Source organism: Psittacula echo (genome assembly GCF_963264785.1).
Source record: "Psittacula echo genome assembly, chromosome: 1".
Classification (NCBI taxonomy): Eukaryota; Metazoa; Chordata; class Aves; order Psittaciformes; family Psittacidae; genus Psittacula; species Psittacula echo.
In genome coordinates this window covers 105,828,074-105,852,627 of record NC_137735.1, presented here as the reverse complement: position 1 = coordinate 105,852,627, position 24,554 = coordinate 105,828,074, and the positions used below count along the sequence as shown (strand labels likewise).

Here is a 24,554-nt window from a genome sequence, read left to right as displayed (position 1 = left end):
TGGTATTTTGTCACTTACCATCCATACTGTATAACATAGCAGATTGTTGTTTACTTTTATATTCTGCTTTTAGGATTCCTGCAACCAGTAAATGACTTATCAAGAAAATATGTTTATATAGAAAATGAAGTGTCAAATTACCCACTGTTCTGATTACTTGGGTGGTTTTATTTTTTTCCCATAATTGACTCCTCATAAAAGTCTTTCTTCTCAGAGAGGCCGCTGCGTTGTGAATTGTGCCAAATTGTGTGAGATTATGTGCTACAGTTTTGTGACGGAAACTGATATTCATTAGAAAGTTGTGATCACTGTAATAACAAGTAATGAAAAGGGGATGCACAGTTGTCTTTTCAAAACATGACAGGCATTCTTTTCTTTCCTCTTCTTTCAGTGCTTGTCAGTCTGTAGCTCCTTTAAGTTACCGCTTGTGTGTTCAGTGATTTCACTCTTCCATTGGCTAACCTTGTGAGACCGCACATTCAACAGGAGGCATTCCTAATGGGTTCACTGCTTAGGGAAGGTTCTTGACGTCTGACTTGTCTTGGCAAAGGAAGGAGGCAGGCGGAAGAATTGGGGTGAGGAAAGGAAAGCTGGAAAAATGGAGGACGATTCATGGAGGGTGCCTTGTATTCTTGTCCTTTGTTGGTCCATCATAATTATGAACAATTTTGCAGTGGTTTGCTGGTGAGAGGAGTCGTTGGTTGTACACACTGGTACCTTACAACAATGCAATGGCTGTTCTCTCCCTGCCACATTTCTTAGCTGTATAGAAATGCTAATTCCTTGATGTTAAAGAAGACATCAAATGCTGATGGTCAGCACATTGAGGGTGGCAGTACCATATGAAGGCCCAGCTCAGGCTTCTCTTCAGGTATCTAGCAAAGTCCGTGGAAAAGTAATCAGGGTTCACATCTGTTTGCTATCTCTGCTCATTTAGTTCAGTTAACTAGCTGAGAAAATAAGTTAATTTTTCCTTGGGCATTGATAATCAGGAAGCACTTTGGAGCTGTAACTAAGATCGGAGCTCCGTTCTTTTAGTCATTCTGTGCATATGTACTAAGAACTTAAGTCTCTTTTATTGAGCCAGTGTATTTTGTCTTGCATTGTTGTAGGCTTAGCTGACATGCAGTCAGTCACTTTTTAAGCTGCAGTAACCTTTCTGCATGCCTTACCTCAGAGGCTCATACCCTTCCCTGCTGAGATAACTGTATTAAAGCCAAGAGAACACAAAAGCATAGAAAGGAGAAAGAACTCACTAGCAAGACTGCTGCTGGCCTGTCATGGTTGTGAGTGACAGATTTAAATCCATGCTTAACATGGTCTAGACTTTCAAGGCTGGACAGATAACACTGAGCACAAGAAGGGCTGATTATTGAGGGTTCTTCTGGAAGAGAAGCTGCTGCCCACTCTTTATGTACATGAATGATCCTCATGGCTTCTTTTGCAGAAGTGTTGGGATGAAGTCAGCTGCTTCATTACCATGCATGAATGTGCTGGGTGCCTGCTGTCTGCTCCTAAGAGATGGCTGAATTTCATCAGCACCCTTCAAAATACAGCTGTTAAAATATTATTCCTGAAAAGAAAGCTGAATTGCTTCAGTTGCGGTATTTCACTCTGGGAACATTCTCCCCGAGTCTGCTCTGAGTTAACTGAAAATAATAGTAGCATGAGACATTAGTTAAAAAGTTTTCCAATACAGGTTTACCTGTGACACCTTGTTACTGACTGAAATAATGCAGTATTGAGTCACTACCCATTTCAGCTCTAAATACTAAACTGCATTAAGTAGCCTTTTCTCTCACTAAAATCCTTTCCTATGCAATAACAAAATACAATTTGAAATGGCAGTGATAATAAGTACCACCTTAATCCTCCTTTGCTTTCCTGCCTATAGCTGTTTAGATCAGTTGCATGAAGGTCAATAGTAAAGGAATGTTGTGAAGAGAAGGATTATCCTTATTACTGGTGCTGGCGGGAAGTAGCTTCATAGCTACTGCTCACTGATTTGTACCATCTTTTACCACCGGTGTTGCATGGGTAAGGGGAAAGAAGAGCAGTCATCTGAATCCTTTTTATTTCCTAGATGCTTTTATAGGCTCCATCATCACATTACCTGAGTACCTTTCAGTCTTTGTTATATCAGGCCTCTCACTGTTCTTTTTAGAGATGGATAAAGTAGTCTCATTTATGGAGGTGATCCTGAAATGTGGAGGGGGTGACTAATTCCTCAGTCACAGAGGGAAATGAATCCCATTCCCTTCAGTGCTTGTGCAGTTACCCCAGCGATAGCTGAGAAATAAGCAAGATGTATGCTCTAGGCAAAATCCCAGCTTTCTTTCTCCGAGAACATGGGGTCCACTCAAGATGTTGTCTGACTCCTTGTCCAAAAGACATTACCTTTTTTTGTTAACTGTACACCTAGTGGACTTCAGTCTTGAAGGGTGGGCGGAAACTTTTCAAGATAAAGTGGAATTCTTCTGTCTCATCTGTGACAAACTGCAGTTTTATCCATTTTTTGAGAAGATTATCTTCTGGATTTCTTAGACTATGAGCTGGTAACCCCATTGACTGAAGTAAAAAATTAAATTGTTAAAAATTCTTGAGCTTTCCAAATAGCAGTGCTGCTTTTTATATTAACTTCTGTACAACTGAGTGAAAGGGATGTTGTGGGAGAGAGGATGATGACTTCTCAACTGAGATGTAGAGCAGGTGTATTACAGGCCATGAAGCAGCTGCACAACCTGTAGGTCCTGTCATGGGCTTATCAGTCAGCATCAAAGATGGGATGATATGAATGAGGGCATTTATTTCATGGCTTGAAGACAAAGAAAATGCAAAAAGTTAGTTTAACTGAAGCTACATTAAGGCTTGAAGTTCCTTAGTAATCTTAGTAATCCAGTTTTACACAGGTGTACTGAATGATGCTCAATGCAAATAAATATTTAGCACACTAGGAGAAAGGGGGCAAGGAGAGGAAGAGAGGGGGAGACTCATACTATGTTATTCCCCAATAGTCTTATTTTATTTGAAAGGAAAATGCACCATTTTCACTTTGCAGCAAGAAGGGTATTTGAAATGATTTTATTTGTTTTATGCTGGTATAAGCAGTTAGAACTCTCTCTGCCTGCCTAATGTGAGGATCTAGCCCCTAGTTTGACATCTAGCTGCTTTTTTCTTGACATCGTGCAAAGTCAGAAATACGTTTTTTTTCCCTCCTTTGTAGAGACTTGAAGTACTATTTTCAAACGACCAATTCAGAGTGATTGCACACCAGACCGGATGCCGAATGGGATCTCAAATGTGACACTAATCTGCCTTATTCACTTTGAAAAAGCCAATTCTTTGTGTGTTTTCCTTTTAAAGTCAGGGCTGAAGGCATCCTCTTTCCCAGCATGCAGTACTTGGGTTCTATGGATTGAAAAAAGAAGGGCGTAAGAGGAGGATGTTGCTAACACAATAAAACATAGTTTTGGCTTTTTACAGCAAATTATCTGGGAAGAGGGTCTCTTCAATGTGAGTAAACCTTGTCGGTTGCATGGTGATTAAAGTGTACTAAAAGACATACAAGAACTATTCAGGCTTACCTCAGCAAAGCTGCATTTCCTTCATTCTTTTGTTTGCCTTTGGTGTAGTCTAGGTCTTGGCACTCATTCTGCGAAGAAATGATATCATCCTTTTTTTCCTTCAATTCAGATCTGTACTTTGCAAGAAAGAAAACTAATTCATGTAGGTAGGTAGCATGATATTCTCTCACTCTTTCTTTTTCCAACCTTTGGAATAAGATAGTAATTGATTCGCTGAGATGCTTTTTATATCAAAATTCACTATAAAGAAAGACCAGTATAATTTAAGGGAACAGATGGTATTTCTTGGTAGGTTTTGCTGAACTGGCGCCAGTCATAGGTATCACTGCAACTAGACGGCATAAAGTTTCTTGCCACATGAGTGTAAAAAGTTTTTTCCCCCAGGTATAATATATGCAGGGCACTGTGATTATAGCTACTAATTTGACCTTCAGGACAGCCTTTTAGGGCCTGGCATTCTCCTGAGACCTTTTTGAAGGGGCATGGTTGGCTAGTTGCGTCAGTTGACTTTAGTTTGTGGCTTGTCATTTGGACCACGTACAGAGGTTGATCAGACTTGCACAGCCTCAAATCCTTATTCTCTCTTATTGTGAAGATACTTGGATAGTCTCCTTCCAGCTTTTCTAGTGCCAATAGCAACCTTACTGTCAAGCACATATATTATTTCCAATTGTCATGCCAAAGACAGCAGTGGGAGTAGGCATGGAAAATGAACTCCTCCTGTCTGTCCACAAAGCGAGGTCATAAATTGCAGCAAGAGATGAAATAAATACCAATAAAAGTTTTCTAACAAATATGGTTAAGTCGTGGAACTGCCTCAGAAAGCTGTTTAATGTGGAATATAAAATACTTAAATATTTTTTAAAACAGTTTAAACAAACTTCTTTCAGAAGTGGTCTTAGATGCAGATAATATGCCTTCAGACAAAAGAATGGATTAGGTGAACTACTACGATTTCTTACGCTCTACTTTTTATGATTCCTTGAACATGTTTGTGGACCTGTGGAAATATTTTGGTGTTTTCAGTCTGTTGACCTCTAAGAAATGATCTGAAAAATCCACGTAAAAAATTGTCCCTAAACCACTGGGTAATTAGAATGAATTCTTCTCCTGAGTTTTGATCATGAATGGAGGGGCTTGTTTTTCAATATGCCTGTTGGGATTGTAAAGGGGTTTGACCACATTGGGTGTATGTGTGATACATAGCTTTGCAAGCAGACTTTACTCGTGGCAAATATATACATGTTTTTGTTTAATGCACAGGAAACAATGTTATGAGAACCATCCATGGTGTGGGAGAGATGATGACCCAAATGGTGCTGAGCAGAGGATCTATATTTCCCATTAGTGCCCCTGATGCACAACCAAGCATCCACCCAAGCAAGCAAGCCAACACCTCAGACAGTGAAGATGTGATTGTAATGGACACCAAATTGAAAATTATTGAGATTTTGCAGGTAATAATGATTGGTGGAATATTACATAGCAGCCATTTCACAGTTCTTATTCACAGAGTGGTAAGTTATATTACCTACATTCTTACTATTCACTGGGCTGTTCATTTTAAACATAACACTTTGATATGAGGAAGAACGCTCTTCTGTGTGAGCAATTGTACAGTTGTGGTCCTCACTCTGTTACACCTACTTCAGTTTTGAAGGGACTAGATGCTGCAGAAACTCTGTCACTATTAATTGTGAAGAGGCAGAACTTCTCCTTTATTCTGCCTCACTAATGTTTTTTGAAGACAGTGTCCTTGTTTCCTGTCTCGTTAACACACAGTTTACATGGGGGTAGCTTGCCTGACTTTAGTATTTGACTCTTCTGTTATAATAGTATATTGAAGGGCAGAATTGGACCTACACCCACTGATGGCATGCAAAGCCATGCACTTTTGAAGTGGGTTTCAGGTTTACACCGCTAGATTGGGAATAGTCTGTGGGCTGCTACAGTTCTCCCAGCTGAACTGACAAGCTGTGTAACACTAACATGCCTCCTGAGATACAATTTTCACTTTGTGCTATTACCAAGTGAAGTGGAACACATACTTCTATTTATCAAGTCCCAGTTTCTGCAATACTTTTGCCCTAAAGGAATGTTTCAGTGTTTTCTATAAATTCTGTGGATCAGTTGGTACCATTGTCACTTTTGAAGGATTCAATTTGTTCTGGCTGCTTAGAAATTATTTAAATTACCTTAATTACTCATCATCTGAAAGACTATCAATTGTTAGAGTATCCTCAGTAGTGCATACTTTGGTTCCAGAGTTCCTTTGCTTTAAGGCTTATGCTGAAGGACACCGTGTTATGAAGTTGTATCACCTAAATAATACCATTAATGTGTATTGTTTCTTATTTTCATTTTTTCTCTCCTTGATTGAGTTTCTCTCCATACTGTCTTGCTTTACTGGTTGATGCCTACTGGATGATTCTAGGACACCAACCTCGTCCTGTGCATTCCCTGACTGCTCACAGGCAAGAGAATCACATTTTGGATCATCCTTTCCTTTTCACTGCATGTCCAGTGCAAGAGTACCTGGGATTGGAGAGCATTTAATCCTAATTTATTCCTTAATCTATGGCTTGTTAGTTATGGTTTAGTCATATGGCCAGATTATTGCAGATTACTGCAAATCATCATATGTTGGTGAATCACAGTAACTGTGCATATATATGAATTTAGTTCACAAGAAATACAAACTAATTTAGGTAGATTTACAATGCAATGAAGGAAGATTAATTTAAATAACAGTACCTTTCATTACTGTGCTATTACCCTAAAAGACTAGTAAGAATATTTTAGCTTTGTTGAATTATGATGCATAGCTAGTACAATAGTGATTAAAGCTATTCTGTTCTAAGAAATAATTCAGTTTATAATAATTTAATTCTCAATATATCCTCTTACATCTTTAAGTAGAGACATTTTTTATTTAGCAGTTTTCATCCTGCCGTCAGCCAGAATTAAACAGATGGCCTGATAGACTTAGTTGACTTAGGAAATTTTTATTTTTAAAACTCTTGCTTGTACAATTATGAGGTAACTTCATCATGGAACCAAAATTTTAAAGCAAAGATATTGTTTCTTGAAGTGGCATTTTAATTGCATTTAGATGGTATAGTCCTAGTCAAGTCCTGTTACAGTGTTCTGGGTTTGGGAAGCTTGCCTGACTCTAGTTAAGAGATCAAAGAAACAGGTTGCCACCATTTCCTGTGTCATCACCTGTCACCTGAGTCTTGGTAACTTAACATATGTGCTTTCATCCGCACTGACTGCAAAATAAGTTAAATTACCTTAAACCTGTCTCACTGTATGCTTGCATTTGCTGTGGGCAAGGAGCGTAAGTGTGGGAAACAACAAAACTCAGTCCATAGGCAATCAGTTGTTGAAGTGTCAGATGTATATGTGTCAGTCATTAAATTGCTACTAATGTTTCCAGCCTAGTTATTTTCCTCACTGTTTCAACATAAAAGCAACACTTCCAGCTTTGAATTAGGATTTTTCCTGTATGAGTTTCTGATTTCACAGCTGAGGAAGAAAAGGCACCAATAATCACAAGAAAGCAGAGTGTTGGGTGAGGGGAAACCCTGTTACTATTACAGTGCTAGCTCCCAAACCCAAACTTTTTATTTTGCTGGGTGCTGGCAACACTATTGGAAGCTTATGAAGGAAACGGTATTTGCTGCCCACATCCTCAGCTCACAATTACCGGTGTAATGAAAGACCCTACCTTGCTTGTACTTCACTCCATGAGAGCCTGGAGTTACCACAGCACTGCTGCCCTTGGCTGTCTAACATTTGAGAGGGTGAGCCTTGAGCCTGTTGTCTTTAGTTTCAGTCCCACTCCTCTTCTTATCTTCGTGGGGCATTAGAAGTCCAGCTGAAATATGAAATAACTGTTTCAACATGGGTTTGAATGTACTGATGTGGCTCGCAGACAGTGAGGGCAAGGCAGTGTGCTGGAGCCCCTGGACAAATCCAGGCTGCTTCTTAGTATTCAGCACTCAATAGGGGTAGAATTCAATATATCTCAGGATGGTCAGAGCAAAGAAGGAAATCACTGAAAACTGATGAATGTAATGGATTTTTCTTTTATTTTGTAATGGTCATGTTTACTTAAAATAATTAACTTTAAATAATCAAGTATCCCTGTAGGTTTAAATAATCAAGTATCCCTGCACAGAAGCATCCTAACCCATATTACCAAATGGCAGAAGAAAAGCTGTATTTAAAATGTTTTTTTCTTGTAGTTTATTCTCAGTGTTAGACTGGACTATAGAATATCCTACATGCTGTCTATCTATAAGAGAGAGTTTGGGGAGAACAATGAAAATGTTGATTGTTCTACAACATCCCCTCCTGACACTCCAGGGATTGCCTCAGGTAAATGTTGCTGTTGTATTGCAATGTGAAATAATTCTGTGAAGACTACTACAAACAATGAACTCATCTAGAGCAGAAAGATGCATGCTGCTTCAAGTTGAAAAGTTTATGGAAAAATTAAAATTTTAAAGAATCCCTTAAAAGTAAGATTTTATCTTTTTTTTTCTGGCCTGTCCTCCTCTAACAAAAATGTGATTCTTTTTTTTCCATGATGACAATAGATTTTCTTATTTGTACTCTTCCCAAAGCATTGCAAAATGGTAAATGAAGTGGAGGGTAGGTCATGAAAAAGTGGCTGGGATTGGATGAGGACTGATTTAAGTAAGGTAAATGCAGTATGGGAATCGAGTGGTTTTCCCAGAGCATTCCCATGCACACAGAAGTGTTTAAAAGGCTGACTGCTGTTTTTATGACTCATAAAAAAATAATCAAATCAAACATTTCAGATTCTGTATCATTTGTGGGTCCCTGAAGATGACCTAGCACCATGAGGCTCTGGTTCATCACTACAATTTGGCTCTTCCTTAGTAATAATAATGGTAATACACAATTTAACCCCAATTAGCCCATGTCCTATTTCTTTTCTACTACTCTTGCAGATAATGAATTTTACCCAGTTGAGGAATGTGTAGTTATACCTTCACTTGACAATATCTACTTTAAAGAGTTCCAGAGTTCCATTTTGCTGTGCAGATTAAACAATGTCACTGGGCTTTTTTTCTTCTTAATTTTTTTTCCAGCAATTGTTCCAGATATAGATGAAATTGCAGCTCAGGCTGAGACCATGTTTGCTGGCAGGTACATTCTCTGAAATTTTACGCCTCTGTATATCTGTTTGTTCATGTTGATATTTCTCACGGTCAATCTCTGTTTATTCTGTGCATATTTTCCTACCTCTTTCTCTTCCTTTGACTGCTGCTTATTACATAACCTATACATAGACATTAAAGTGCCAGAGAAGATCTGGATTTCAAACAATAGCTCAGTTGGTATGGGTGGCCACAGGGTTGGAAATAACCCTCCTCTTAGTTGCAAGAGAGTTAATAGGTTTTTGTCCTGTTTCCAAAGGCAGCCAGGGAACATTGTACATATTGAGCTAAAACACACTGAGTATTTATCTTCTAATGTCTTACATGGATGCTTTTAAAGAAAAACCTTTTTCTCATGTACCTTATGGTTGTAGCCCCAGATTTCTTGGATCAGGAGGTTACTGTTGACCTTCAGTATTTCTCATAGACCACATGACCGGTTGTCGTTGCACCTTGTGTTTGAACTTGCTTAGAAATTGATGTCAACAACAATCTCTTTCATATGACTCCTCAAGTCAACTGTGGACCACTTGCCATGATCTTCTGGACCACCAGAGGCCTGTAGATCACAAGTTATGCTTGCAGAGTTTTGGAAATTATTTCAGCTACGCTGTGAACATAAAAAAAAACATAGAAAATAATCCACGCTGGAGAGTTATTATCATTATCACCATGTTGGTTTAATTTTATGGGTATAATTATAATTATACCAGTAAAAATGAATTCCATTTAGACAAGGCCATAGACTTCAAAGTTTTTCTTGGAGCTAGGGAGAAGGATCTGCACTATGGGCACTCTGATCTTTCCTCTCTCAGTCCCGTATGCATTCTCAATCTTTACCAGCACAAGCAGTGCCTCCAGTCCTCTCCCTGAACTCCCATAATGTAAAACAACACACAGCCCTTGGCATCTGCATCTTTAACAGAGAGACTGAATGGCTTCTTGGAAACATTATTTCTGCTTTGATATGTTAAGTGTAAATCTGCTTTCTGCCATTGCAGATTATGAATATGATTCCAGCAATATGATGCTTTTGGCAATTCTTACTATTTTTGAGCTTATTTTTTCTTAAATGAAATTTTAATAGCAGATGAAAAGGGAAGGAGTAAAAAGGAAAGGGCCAAATTAATCTCTGATGAAATATTGTTTACTTCAATTAATTTGGTTTGGGGATGAACTTGGGACAATTTATTCAAGACTTAAATGAAGGTTTTTGCAATATGGGTTTTATTTATAATATTTGACACATTTTATACATACTTATTTTCATTCTGCAGTGTCCATTCCACTACAAGATTGCTGCAACAGCATATAGCTGTAGGATTGAAGTCCTTATAAAATCTGTTAAATTAATGTTTATAGTTGCCTTCTTGCAGCATATTTGATTTGGTTTTAGGAGCTCTTTCAAATGAAGGTTGTGTCAAAAACTTCTATTTTTTTTCTCATTTATTTTACTTTATTTGGTCTTCCCCCCCCCTTTCTGTTTCAGAAAGGAGAAGAATGCAGTTCAGCTTGATGATGAAGGAGGCAGAACTTTTTTACGAGTTCTCATTCACCTCATCATGCATGACTACCCTCCTTTGCTCTCAGGTGCTCTGCACCTTCTATTTAAGCACTTCAGCCAGAGAGCAGAAGTTCTGCAAGCATTTAAACAGGTATGGATGGGCATAGTGTTATTCCAGGAGACTTGACTGCAGGGAAAGTCTTTCCAAAGGCTGCTTTACTTTCCTAAATCACCATTAATTATTTCCTTAGAGGCTCAAATTCAAGAGAGGTTTGTTTGCTTGTTTGTTTTGTTTTCATTAGATTTGACCGTATGTTCTAATGTGTATTATGGTTGTGCACCCAGAAATAGATATTTCTGGCATTGCATCCATTACTGAAAACATAGGTCCCTGGTGACAGGTGGGACATGCATGCATCTCGCAGTGAGACATGATTTAGTAGTGATCCCTCAGAGACAGAGTTAGTAGCTCGTGTTCTGCAGGCAGTGCACTGGTGTCAGCAATAAGCCTTTTCTGTCTTCAGGGCTGCTTAGGCTGGTTTAAAGCTCTCTTGTTTTTCATGTGGTATTTCTAGTTCTAATTCAGGTGTCTTTGCATTGTGCTCCACTGCATGGTAAAGATAGGCCCAAATAACAGGAAGAGAGTAATAGAGCCAAACCTGTTTGCAGCTTTTATTCTTTCTGCTTGATAACAGTGCATGTGCAGGCTCCATGTGTCAGTGGATTAGGATAGGGAGATCTGATGTCATGGGGCTGGATGACAGGAACATCTCTCTTTACGTAAGCCTCTGTAACACATGTTGATAATACCATCTGATGCTTATTTCAGGAGTCTGATAGCGTGTTCTCTCACCCTTATGTAAGACGTGGAGGTTTCTCTTGTTTAAAAACAGATGAACGATAAAGACCTGGAAAGCATTTGTTTAATGTTTTGCAGTGTAGTAGAAAGGCCTCCCACCAGATTGTTGAAGTTAGGCCATGCTGGTTCATTGCATAAATAGCTGTTATTCTGAGGTGAGCGAGGAGTGAGTAGCTTAACATGTTTTTGTAAAGGATGGAAAAGTCTAATTGGCAAATAACAAAAAAACCTGCAGAAAACGTGGAATATGAATGTCTGTGGATGAGCAGCATTCGTAAGTTCTGTAAAATCACAAGGTTTTACCAAGCTAAGAGAGAAGATGATGAAAACTTTGTATTATGAAATAGTGAATATTATCCTGCATGTAGTGATGTTTTTTAAAAATAGAATGTGCCTGTCATTGTTTTTGTCTGCCATGTGACCTTAATCTTTTATGTAAGTGTGATTTCTTAATAGTGCTTATTGATTTGCAGTAAAGATTGTTGGTGGTTTTGGAGAATATTATCTTCATTAATTAGTAGAGCAAAGAGCATTACCAAGTAAGAAAATGCGTAGATCATGTTAAATCAAGAACTACAAATAACAGTGAAAAAAACCAGAGTATGAAAAAATAAAAAAGATTATATTAATCTTAGTAAAAGGCAAACAGTCAGATGGGAAATTACATGAACCTGAAAGTCAGTTTGTGAGCTGTATTTAAACAAGTTTTTTAAGCTGGCCTAACAGTGTTAAAATCTGTTATTTTTCCCTATTTGATTATGATGATGTAGGTGATCATTAAAGTTGCCATTCTGACCCTTCTTTGAATGTCATGATTCCTTGTTATACCATCCTTTTTTCTTTTCCACTTGTGAAGCGCTGTGCTGATGGTGTCAGCTATTTCTAATTGTATTGCTTTAATACCATGTAACTGTATTGTTTTAATGCCATGAGGATCATAATCAGTGTATAAGCGCTAACCCTGCATAAAACTCAAGAGCTTGTAAATCTGTGTTTGTGCTGAAAATGTTTTGCAGTGTATTAAAGAAGGTGAGAGAATTTTGTGAATTTTATAAAGTATCTTGTTTTGGGCAACTGTAGTCTTTGCCTCTGTTAAATGTTTTTGATGATTGAGGGCTAAAAATGCTGCGTGTGCCATGTTTCAATTTCATAAGGAAGGTTACGTAAAGCACCTGTAAAGAGTGGCTTAGAATGGAAACTGCCAAGCAGATTACCCAGGCATAAGTGCTGGTGCTGTAATAGCTTTATAATTTTCTGTATTTCCAGGTTCAGCTGCTGGTGTCTAATCAGGATGTTGATAACTACAAGCAAATCAAGGCTGATCTTGATCAGTTACGTCTGACTGTAGAAAAATCAGAATTGTGGGTTGAAAAGAGCAGCAATTATGAGAGTGGAGAGGTGGGCGACAATCAAACCAAAGGGGGAGAAGAGCCAATAGAGGTGGGTCTAAAGACTTTGTTACAGAATCATAGAATAGTTAGGGTTGGAAAGCACCTTAACATAATCTAGTTCCAACCCCCCTGCCATGGGCAGGGACACCCCACACTAAACCATGTCACCCAAGGCCTCATCCAACCTGGCCTTGAACACCGCCAAGGATGGAGCATTCACAACCTCCCTGGGCAACCCATTCCAGTGCCTCACCACCCTCTCAGTAAAGAATTTCTTCCTTAAATCCAATCTAAACTTCCCCTGTTTAAGTTTTAACCCGTTACCCCTTGTCGTCGTGCACGGAGGGAACACATGCACAATCAAAATGATTGATAAAAGTGATCCGTTTATTGTGCTCAAATAATGGGTATATATAGTGTCAAACTGCCACGTACACACAGCTTCCCGTAGTGATTGCTTGATATACACAGCATTGGGTGCATTCCAGGTGCATTTCGGTGATTTTCCCCTGCTCATATACACATCCTCCTCTCAAGGTCTCTGTTCCTAGTTCACAGACAATTTTTTAGCTACAAGGTTGGCCAGCTGGTCTTCTATCTCTATTGGTTAACTTCCAGGGTTTTTCCACTGCTGGCAACTGTACACAACTGGTGTTTTTTCTCACTTTCACAGAATCTGTGCTTAATTAAGCTCAGACATGGGAACATGACCTTTGCTTGCTAACCATGTCTCCACAACCCCTTGTCCTGTCACTACAGTCCCTGATGAAGAGTCCATCCCCAGCATCCTTGTAGGCCCCCTTCACGTACTGGAAGACTGCTATGAGGTCTCCACGCAGCCTTCTCTTCTCCAGGCTGAACAGCCCCAACTTTCTCAGCCTGTCTTCATACGGGAGGTGCTCCGGCCCCCTGATCATCCTCGTGGCCCTCCTCTGGACTTGTTCCAACAGTTCCATGTCCTTTTTATGTTGAGGACACCAGAACTGCACACAATACTCCAAGTGAGGTCTCACGAGAGCAGAGTAGAGGGGCAGGATCACCTCCTTCGACCTGCTGGTCACGCTCCTTTTGATGCAGCCCAGGATACGGTTGGCTTTCTGGGCTGCGAGTGCACACTGAAGCTGGCTCATGTTAAGTTTCTCATCGACCAACAGCCCCAAGTCCTTCTCTGCAGGGCTGCTCTGAATCTCTTCTCTGCCCAACCTGTAGCCGTGCCTGGGATTGCTCCGACCCAGGTGTAGGACCTTGCACTTGTCATGGTTAAACTTCATAAGGTTGGCATCAGCCCACCTCACAAGCATGTCGAGGTCCCTCTGGATGGCATCCCTTCCCTCTGGCGTATCAACCGAACCACACAGCTTGGTGTCATCGGCAAACTTGCTGAGGGCGCACTCAATCCCACTGTCCATGTCACCGACAAAGGTGTTGAACAAGACCGGTTCCAACACTGATCCCTGAGGGACACCACTCGTTACCGGTCTCCAGCCGGACATCGAGCCATTGACCACAACTCTTTGCGTGTGGCCATCCAGCCAGTTCTTTATCCACCGAGTGGTCCACCCATCAGATTGATGTCTCTCCAATTTAGAGACAAGGATGTCATGTGGGACAGTGTCGAACGCTTTGCACAAATCCAGGTAGATGATGTCAACTGCTCTACCCCTGTCCATCAGTTTCGTAGCCCCATCATAGAAGGCCACCAAATTGGTCAGGCAGAATTTCCCCTTAGTGAAGCCATGCTGGCTGTCACCAACCACCTCCTTGTTTTTCATGTGCCTTAGCATGCCTTCCAGGAGAATCTGCTCCAAGATTTTGCCAGGCACAGAGGTGAGACTGACTGGTCTGTAGTTCCCTGGGTCATCCATTTTCCCCTTCTTGAAAATGGGGGTTATATTTCCCTTTTTCCAGTCATCGGGAACTTCACCTGACTGCCATGATTTTTCAAATATGATGGACAGTGGCTTAGCAACTTCATTTGCCAGCTCCTTCAGGACCCGCGGATGGATGTTGTCAGGTCCCATGGACTTGTGTACGTTTAGGTGTTTAAGATGGTCTCGAACCAGATCCTCTCCTACAGTGGGCCTAGGGTCTTCATTCTCACAGTCCCTGCGTCCGCCTCCCAAGACTTGGATGGTGCGGTCAGAGACTTTGCCAGTGAAGACCAAGGCAAAGAAGGCATTAAGAACCTCAGCCTTCTCCAAATCCTGGGTACCCAGTTCTCCTGATATCTTCCGAAGGGGGCCTACATTGTCCCTAGTCTGTCTTTTACTCGCTACGTACCTATAGAATCCCTTCTTATTATCCTTAACATCCCTAGCCAAGTTCAATTCTAACTGGGCCTTAGTCTTCCTCACCTGGTCCCTAGCTTCCCGGACAGCATCCCTGTATTCTTCCCAGGTCACCTGTCCCTGCTTCCACCTTCTATAAGCCTCTTTTTTCCTTTGAATTTTCCTGAGCAGCTCCTTATCCATCCAAGGAGGTCTCCTGGCCCTCCTGCTGCACTTCCTTCTAGTTGGGATGCAACACTCCTGAGCTTGGAGCAGGTGATCCTTGAATAACAACCAAGAGTCTTGGGCCCCCCTCCCCTCTAGGCCTGTATCCCATGGAACCTTACTAAGCAGGCTCCTGAAGAGGCCAAAGTCTGCTCTCTTGAAGTCCAGGGCAGTGAGCTTGCTGCCTGCTCTTCTCACTGTCCGGAGGATCTCGAATTCGACCATCTCGTGGTCACTGCAACCAAGGCTGCCCTGGAACATCACATTTCCAACCAGCCCTTCCCTGTTGGTGAGCATGAGGTCAAGCATGGCACCTCTCCTTGTCAGCTCCTCTATTACTTGCAGAAGGAAGTTGTCTTCCACACAATCGAGGAACCTCCTGGGTTGCTTTTGTGCCGGGCCGCACCTTCACTCCAACAGATGTCAGGGTGGTTGAAGTCTCCCAAGAGAACAAGGGCCTGTGAGCGTGAGGCTGTTCCTATCTGCCTATAGAGCACTTCATCCACAGATTCCTCTTGATGAGGCGGTCTGTAACAGACCCCCACAGTAATGTCCCCCATCACTGCTCTCCCTTTAACCTTGACCCACAAACTCCCTGTCGACTGCTCACCCGTCCCCAGACACAGTTCCATACTCTCCAGCCTATCCCTAACATAAATAGCAACTCCCCCTCCCCGCCTGCCAGGCCTGTCTTTTCTAAAGAGCCTGTAACCTTCCATTCCAACACTCCAGTCGTAGGAGCCATCCCACCATGTTTCTGTGATGCCTACTATATCATACTCCCGTAGTCATGCACACATCTCTAATTCCTCTTGTTTGTTTCCCATGCTACGAGCGTTTGTATAGAGGCATCTGAGCCGAGCTCCAAATGAAGCTGGCTCATTGGCTGGAGCGTCTGGAATATCTCTGCATTGCTCCGAGCATTTATTGTAGGTGCTGGCAACTGACTGGGTGTGTTGGGATGGAACGATGCCCCCCTCCCCCAACACATCTAGTTTAAAGAAACCTTGACCAGCCTGGCAAGCCTCCTACCAAAACCACTCTTCCTCTTCTTTGTCAGATCAGCTCTACCAGCCCCCAGTAGACCTGGCCTACTAACTTGGGTCCCGTATTCAAAACACCCAAACCCCTGACTATGGCACCATCCTTTTAACCATTTATTAACCTGGCCAATCCTCCTAGCTTTTTTAAGGTTCCCCCCTCAATCCTGGAGAATTGATGAAAAGACAATCTGAGCTCCAGAGCCCCTAACCACCTCTCCCAGGGCTCTGTAGTCCTTCTTGATGTTCTCCAGGCTACTGCTATCAACATCACCAGCACCCACATGGATCACCAGAAGTGGGTAATAGTCCATGGGACTCACTAGAGCAGGCAGCCTCTCTGCAACATCCCTGATCCATGCCCCAGGTAGGCAACACACCTCCCTCGAGACCGAGTCAGGCCGACAGATGAGTGCCTCTGTCCCTTTCAAAGTAGAGTCCCCTATCACTATGACCCGTCTCTTTTTCCTGGCAGCACCAGTAGTGATCTTCTTTACCGGTGCACCAGCCGGTTGTTTCTGGTGCAAGTGCCCTTCCTTCTTAGCCCCCTGCAGGACACCAAAGCGGTTCTGGGTGGGGACAACAGCTTTAGGAGGAAGCCCCTTGTTTTTAATTGTCCTCTTCCTCCTTTTTTTGTTGTTACTATTTCCCAGCTTCCTGGGTTGACAGCCTCCTCCTCTCCTCCATGAGCTTCAGGGCACGTCTGAGGCCCTTGCACAGTTTGGGCCTGGAGGAGGCAGTCCTGCTTCCTCTCAGCTTCCCTGATATCTTGCAGCCTATTAACAGCATCCCGCAGCTCAGCCACCTGCTGCAGGAGGACCTCCACCAGGGAGCACCGAGTGCAGCCCTGCCCATTGGGCACTGCTCCCTCAGGAGACCAGCGCAGGCACTCTCTACACTCTGAGCCTTCCCCTCTCATCGGCTCTGTCTGGGTGCCTACGCTGGCCACTGCCGGGGCAGCCAGAGCAGAGCTCCCAGACCGGGCCCTGGCCATACGGCGAGCACTCACCATCCCGCTCGCCTGCCCGCGCAAACTGCCTCGCCGCGCTCCCAGGGGCAGGTTTTTAACCAGTCAGGGCTGGTGCCGCTCCTCGTGGCTCCGCCCCCTGTGAGTCAGCTGCTCGCGTCAGCTGAGCTGCCGGCTCCTGGGCAAGTCCTGTCGAGGAGCTGAGGCTCCCTCGGTGGCTCTGGCCGCTCTGAGTTGAGGCTCCTGGACGCTGATCTCTTCCCTGCTCCGGTGCTGAAGGCGTCCTCTCTCGAGCTACTCACCTCAGCAATTCAGCAATTCACCTCAGCAAATTGTTGTTAGAATTGTTTCAATATTGATAGGTAGCTTAATGAACAACTGCAAATTTGTGGTCCAGTTAATCAAACTAGCAAAGTGAGATTGTGCAGGATTCTGTCTGACCTTTAGTAATGGATAAAATAGGAGATAAAACCTCTTTTATCAATATGTTCAATATTCTCTCCCACTGCTTTCAGTAACTGCATTCTTATGTCACAGAGCTATGCTACATTTCTTCTTGACTAGCAAACAAGCCACAGTGCATGGCATCACTCTGTGGCCAAGAAAGTAATTTAGGGATCACATGTTGGTGGCAGTTGTGCTGACTTGCTCGAAGAAAGAATCATAGAATCACAGAACAGGTTGGGTTGGAAGGGACCAACACCCCTGCCACGGGCAGGGACAGCTTCCGCTAGACCAGGTTGCTCAAAGCTCCATTCAGCCTGGCCTTGGACACTGCCATGGATGAGGCAGCCACAACTTCTCTGGGCAGCCTGTGCCAGTGCCTCATCACCCTCACTGTGAAGAGTTTTTTCCCAATATCTAATATAAATCTACCTTATTTCAGTTTAAAGCCATTCCCCCTTGTCCTATCCCTACATGCCCTTGTAAAAAGCCCCTGTCCAGATTTCTTGTAGAAGAAGTAGCAGACAGTATCTGTTCCTGCAAGTAGGGAAGGGGAGTACAACCAAACCCATATTTTCAAATATTATGCAAGTAATTCCGCTCTCCACCAAACCTAAGACTCACCTAAGAATGTTGAGATTTTGTAGGCATGCTAATATTCTGGGGTTTTTTGACCCTTGTCGTGCCAGAAGTTGAAAACTTTAGAACTTGAATCTGGAGCCACAAGTACCTGATTTTGAAAAATGGCAAATGAGGTTTTTTATTTTTTTACTTCTGTTTTTCTGTGAAAGCTGAGGTCCTCATGTAATTACATAACTCCAGTATGAATCTTAAAGTGCAAAGTGTTGCAAGAGTTGCTATGGTTGAGGTTTGTGACATAACAGTAGATAGAGCAGGCTTTCCCACCAGTATTTATTCCCACTTTTCTATTTTTGTCAGAGGAAGTTTGGAGAGATGATCAACTGCCATTTCTGAGACAGCACTTTCCTTATTCTCTTCCATGGTAGAGTCTTCACTGGTAGCAAGAAAATGGGCAAGGAAGCCACTAGAGAAAGCTTAGTAGGGAGTCAAATGGAGTTCATACAGCATTGTGAAGCCAATGCATTCAGGGAAAGCAGGAGCCATTGAGAAGAGACAGGATGTCTGCATATTTCTATGACATACACTTGGTCTTTCAGATGGGAAAGCAGGTCTTAGGTAGCTTCATACGGGGGAAAATCCAACATTTCAAGGGAGAATCCCAGTTTCTAGGGATATTGCAGGCCCTGCTCTTCCTCTGATATAACTTAGCTGAATTTAATGGTGTCAGATCGGGGGAAGAATCTGGACTTTATGAGCTTAAATATGTGGGATTTCCTGTTCTCTTTTCTCAAGCATATCTGTAGCAAGAAATAAAATGTTCCTTTATTTAATGAATGGGAAAGGTAATGGGGAAACAGGATATAGGATTGCAGCAGGATATGTACAAGGTTTTGTACCTATAATAAATTATAAAAGTGTAATAAAATCCTTTTTATTTCTATGGAAAGCGTTGATGGCAAAGAAACCCCAGGAAGAGGGGAGAAAACGATGTGCAGAAGCATCTGTAAATGGGAGATTTTCAGTGGTGGTTTGTTTTTTTTTTTCCCATGAGGCATCTGTGTGTCTGTATGGATTAGCAGTGCTTCAGTAGATGTGTGATACTATCTCTGGCAGATCTGAGAGACTGTTGTATTAGAACAGTGATATGTAATCTGCACAACCGGTTAGATCATCTGATGGTAATTCCATGAGAACTGCGCCAGGTTACAATAGCTTAGAATCTGTTCCATTATTTTTTCGTCTGTTAAATTATTTTTTAACAGTCAGGAAATATTTATACCTGGCAAAACTACTTGAGATAATGAATACTCTCTCTGAGATCTGAAGTCAGACACAAGAGGTGAGGTGCCGGTCATAATCTACAGTATGTGAAGCAGGTGGCTAGCTTCAAGCAGATGAACATCCCTGTGAGATCCCATGTTTTCTTGGAATGGATGCTGGGTATTCAGCACTGAGCTGGATGAACCTTTAGGTCTTTAGTGAATATGCTTCATTTGCCTGGGCTTAATTTTTTACAAACAACATTGAAGGGTGCACAAGGGCTTAAATTACATTCCAGAACAGTCTTATGTGAAGCCCAAGTTTCTGTCCTTGCTGAAGCACTTTGCAAGATTGGTTAAGAATTTAAAAAGAAATAAAATACATTTTTTTTGCCCTTTGGCTTCTGAGTCGTCTGAGGTAATTGTTTTCACCTTTCTGTCATAACCTGGGGAGGGGGCTAGAGACTTCTGCTTTTTTTGCAATCATTTGACTCCCAAAATGGTATTTGTAGAAAAATAAAGTATCTGGAGTTTTCCACAGGAAGAGCAATGAATCTTACATCCATCCATGCAGGATCTGCTTCATAAGAACTGGAGTTCAGAATTACAGGAAGGAGTGCTTGGAGTTAGGTCAGACATGTTTGATACCGTAGAGGATTAGGAAGAAATGCTGAAATTGATGTCACACAACTGAGCTTGGCTTGAGAAGGAAAAAGCAGATAAAACCTGTTTACTTGGTTATCTCTAGTATAAAGATGTTATGAGTCTGCATAGATACCACAGCCTATGGAAAGTGTGGCTTTTGTTGTCCTGTCACTGGAGGATGTGTTGGTGGTGTAGCACCAGAAGCACAAATATGAGGAGGAGAAATAGTTTTGTGAGAGGACTCTCAGGTGGAGCTGAAATATAGTGCTGTGGCATTTATAGGGCTTCTCATCTTCACCATCCACTGAGAAAGTTCAGCAACATTTATTATTATTTATTATTTATTATTATTTATACAGAGTTGTATAAACTTTCAGCACCCTCAAGTGCCTGGTGTTCCCTTGCTCTCCTCTTTTTCTGGTCTGTGGCAGTTTGCTTTGGTTCTGGGAATGTTTGAACAAGCATCTTAAACATCACCTATAAGTTGAGATTGTGAACTGGAATTTCTGAGTGCCCCTCTTTCCCCTGGTAAGTAAACACAGCCTGCAGAGGGCAAAACTGTGCCAGTGTGACACTGCCCAGTGCTGTCCACAGCCCTCCTGCCGGGATGAGTGAGACTATGTCAGCAGCTGGGAGCTGCTTGGACTCAGTGCTGGAATCTGAGGCTCCATTCTGGAGGCTAGAAAGAAAGGATCCTAAGACTGATGCATACAGAGATATTCTGGGAATTTTACGAATAAAGGAAATAGTCTTCAGAAAATACCATTTCCTAAAGGTGGGGTGCTCAGAAGAGAACCTTTCTCGGTCTATGACTCCCTGTCCCCTGTGGAAAAGTGTGACAGAGAATGTCTGTCATGGGGCTTAACAAGGCAAGATATGCAACTGAGTGTCGCTGGGATCCCAGTGGTGTGATCATCTCTTGATAACTACATCACTGGCATGCTCTTATGGGTTCAATAAACAGGCTTTTATTTGGTTAAGAGAAAGGATAAATTCAGCAGTTTAATGCTGGTCAGTGCTTCCAGATAAGACATGTAGTTCACATGGATTATAAAACTACATTGATTGAGGAAGAATGCTGGTAAAAGTAACAGGTAAATTAATCTTGGTTAACCCACAGTCCCAGAACACAGGGGGGTGGTTAATTATAGCAAAGAGGCTGAAATTCCTTCCAAAATATTGATTCAAACAGCTAAAGAGAAGGCAGCATGCATACTAACAAACCTAAACAAATAAAATCCACTGTTGTTGCATAGATCAACATGACCATGCTGAACAGCAGTGCTGACACTGTTATAAACAGCTTCCATGGCCAAGTGGTGCAGCTGTTCTTGCCCCACTGGAAATTAAGACCAGCTGGGATTTATAGAACCCTTCATCTTCACCATCAGCTAAGAAAGTTCAGAGAGAGGTTTCAAGATGTATAAACATTCAGACTCGTGTGCACATGTGTGGTTTAGCATAATTTTCTTCTCTAAAACAGTAGGAAGTTTGAGGACATGATGAAACTCAGAAGTGCACCTGCTTCTTTTTTTTTCATGCTATTGCACTGGTTTATATCCTTGTGGTTATACTGTGAGGCAATCACCAGATCTGCTGCAGTTTTTCTACATGCTTAATTTCAGCATCCGAAGTCCAATCTTTCAGTTCTTTGTGTTTCCAGTTAAGAAAGGCTTCCCATAGCTGGCAGCAGAAAACAAAACAAGACAAAACACCGCCAATATTCTAAGTGACAGTATTTGTGTGGATGCTCTCCTATGTTTTGACTGAGATATGCATGGAAAGGTGCGTGGGTGTTGGCAGTTACTTGCTGACTCGATTTCTCTTATTTATCATACCCAGCTGGGGCTTTCTAAGAGCCAAAGCCCAGAGCATAGAGCGTCATGACTGGATGTTGCAGTTTAACAACATAAGGTTCTCATTTGCTTTTAAATCCTTTCCTGCATCATCCAGAGATGACGACAGAAGTGTCCTCTTCGTGGGAGGAACATCTCCACTTCCCATGTGCTACTTGTTCCTGCACTGCTGAGAACTCCACCTGTTTGTCTTAATTACAGAGGTCATCTTAAGCTCTTTCTCCAGACTTTCTAATGTTCACATACAGAGATTTTGTAATCTTTCTAGCTGTATTAGGGATTTTTGGAATGAGTGGTGCTATTGAAATATACTTATTGTCCCTATTCTCATAGTATTGAAATTCCTTGGATATCTAGTCCATGATTTAGGAATGTATTCTTTTTTAGGGGGATCAGAAGCATGTACACATACAGTAATTGCCTCAAATTATGTTGGGAATTTGAAACAAAGGAAGGACTTGATTGTGAACTCATGGACCAGTGGATAAAGAATGAATGAATATTTTTATTATTTGATAAGTCTGTTTCCCGTGAAGTGCTGTAACACTTCTTCACTTGCTGTTACTACATATAATTAGTTCATGTAGAGGAAATTGCAAGATATCTTCACTTGTTGTGTGTTCTTTGTTATAGGAATCAAATATTTTGAGTCCAATACAGGATGGGACCAAAAAACCCCAGATAGACAGCAATAAAAGCAATAACTACAATATTGTTAAAGAGGTTGGTATATCTGCTAAGAAACTTCACATGCTTGTTTGATAATTAGATTTATTAACTATTTTAAAAGAATATATTTTTGTTTAGTTTTGTGATATGACTGCTTCTTTGATTCCTTCCATGCTTATTTATTTGTTTGTTTGTTTACAGATTTTGATTCGACTCAGCAAACTTTGCGTTCAGAATAAAAAATCTCGGAATCAACAGCAGCGATTGCTGAAAAATATGGGTGCCCACTTGGTAGTCTTGGACCTTCTGCAGATACCCTTTGAAAAGGTTATTCTCATAATTTTAGTGCTAAAGAACATGAACTCAATAAAGGGCAAGGCCTCAAGTGGCCCAAGAATCAATGTGAATATTTTTTTAACTGAATTCAGTCAACTACGGTACAAACATGAGATAATGATGCCATTTTCTGCCTTAAGAATAATGGGTTTGGGCCTAGGTTTAAATATGGCTGCCTGCAGAGGATGGGTTTTGTTAAGAATTTAATGTTTACTGCCTCATGTACCTGGATGCCACTGAGCTATCATCCCAATCCTGAATCAGGCAAACCTTAGATCTGCAGTCACTGCACAGTAAGAAGTATTGATTTAATGGAGCTTCTGGCAGGGTACCTGAATTCCGCTGTCGGGTGCTGATGTGAGTGTTATCATAGGTGCACAAAATGAGCAAAAAGCTTTCAAGGATCAAGTCTGAAATAATTAATTTTTTATTGTGGTGGAGGCTTCTAACCTAGTGGTCCTTGTATGTTTTTCAGAAGATAATGTGATTTTGCACTCATTTATTGGCATTGGACATACAAATGAAGGATCTTTAAAAGATAGCCTTTAAAAGACCACATCTTTCTAGAGCTTGTAGAAAGCATTGAGAGGAGATAAAGCTCTTCTGGGCTTTATCTGAGTGTTACATACTAATGTTATGATACAGACACTGGGTTCAGCTGTATTCAGTAAAATAGTGTTTGTCCATATAGGTGGTTCATCAAATCATAGTTAGAATACTATATGAGGGGAAGATAAAATGGGGATGAAACTAGATATATATTTGTGTAGGAGTGTGTATAAACATACATATTCATGTAGGTGTAACATACACAAGCACACATACATCTCTTTCGACATGTAGCTATATAAAAGCTAAAGCTTTCAAAAGCTTAAGATCAGTGCAGGCTAGAGGTGGGGTTTTTTTATTTAATTCAAGCCACTTAGCAATTTTTTAAGCTAGGAAATGATAACCATGCATGAGGAAATCTTACTTAGAGTTGTTGCTCATACCTGTGGCTCCCTATGGTCAAGTCAATTTAGAGTAAGGTACGGTCACTGATGGTCTCTGAAGAAAACTACACCAGTTTCTTTTGCCAAAGAGGGAATTCCTGTCCTATAAAGGCTCAGGAAAATTGGTTTGTTCCTGTCTGAATTCACCTTGTGTCATTTTAACAAGTATGGTTAGGTATGCCCATCTGATTTCGTTTGTCTTTTCTCTCTGCAGAGCGATGAAAAGATGAATGAAGTTATGAATCTAGCCCACACTTTTCTTCAGAATTTCTGTCGAGGAAATCCTCAGAATCAAGTTCTCCTCCACAAAAATCTCAACTTGTTCTTAACTCCAGGGGTAAGTTTTTTATTTTAAAGAGAATATTATAACTAGAAGTAAATTTGGACTTGTCGAAAAATTACAGTACCAAATAAGTAATTTCATTAGATTATGCCCTCTGTGCCTTCTCTCCTCTGTCCTTGTTTCTTCTCTGTTACTGTTGCTCTTTATGTCATTGTTTTTAATGTTGTCATTTTAAAAGTGTAAACCAATATATCTGTGGGGTTTACTGGAGGTATCTATGAATAAGTGTCACATCATCACATCATGTAGCTTGACTCTTATCTTATTCACCCTGACTCACAGTCAAGGTAGAAGATGCTGTGATAATACTGTCATGAAGCTTGCGTGACAGCTGAATCAGACCCATAGGGATTTGATGATGATGCTTCCATTTGAGGCAACTAGTTTAAAATTTGATCT

General features: G+C 41.4%; 1 protein-coding gene across 1 annotated transcript in view; it reads left to right on the top strand.

Annotated features, from left to right (window-relative positions):
* ITPR2 (inositol 1,4,5-trisphosphate receptor type 2) overlaps positions 1 to 24,554 on the top strand; it is a 265,600-nt gene that overhangs the window by 98,130 nt on the left and 142,916 nt on the right. The window contains 8 exon segments of the mRNA XM_080617700.1: positions 4,848 to 5,041; positions 7,835 to 7,967; positions 8,708 to 8,765; positions 10,266 to 10,431; positions 12,406 to 12,579; positions 22,449 to 22,538; positions 22,686 to 22,811; positions 24,027 to 24,149. Coding sequence (XP_080473826.1) covers positions 4,848 to 5,041; positions 7,835 to 7,967; positions 8,708 to 8,765; positions 10,266 to 10,431; positions 12,406 to 12,579; positions 22,449 to 22,538; positions 22,686 to 22,811; positions 24,027 to 24,149 — 1,064 coding nt within the window.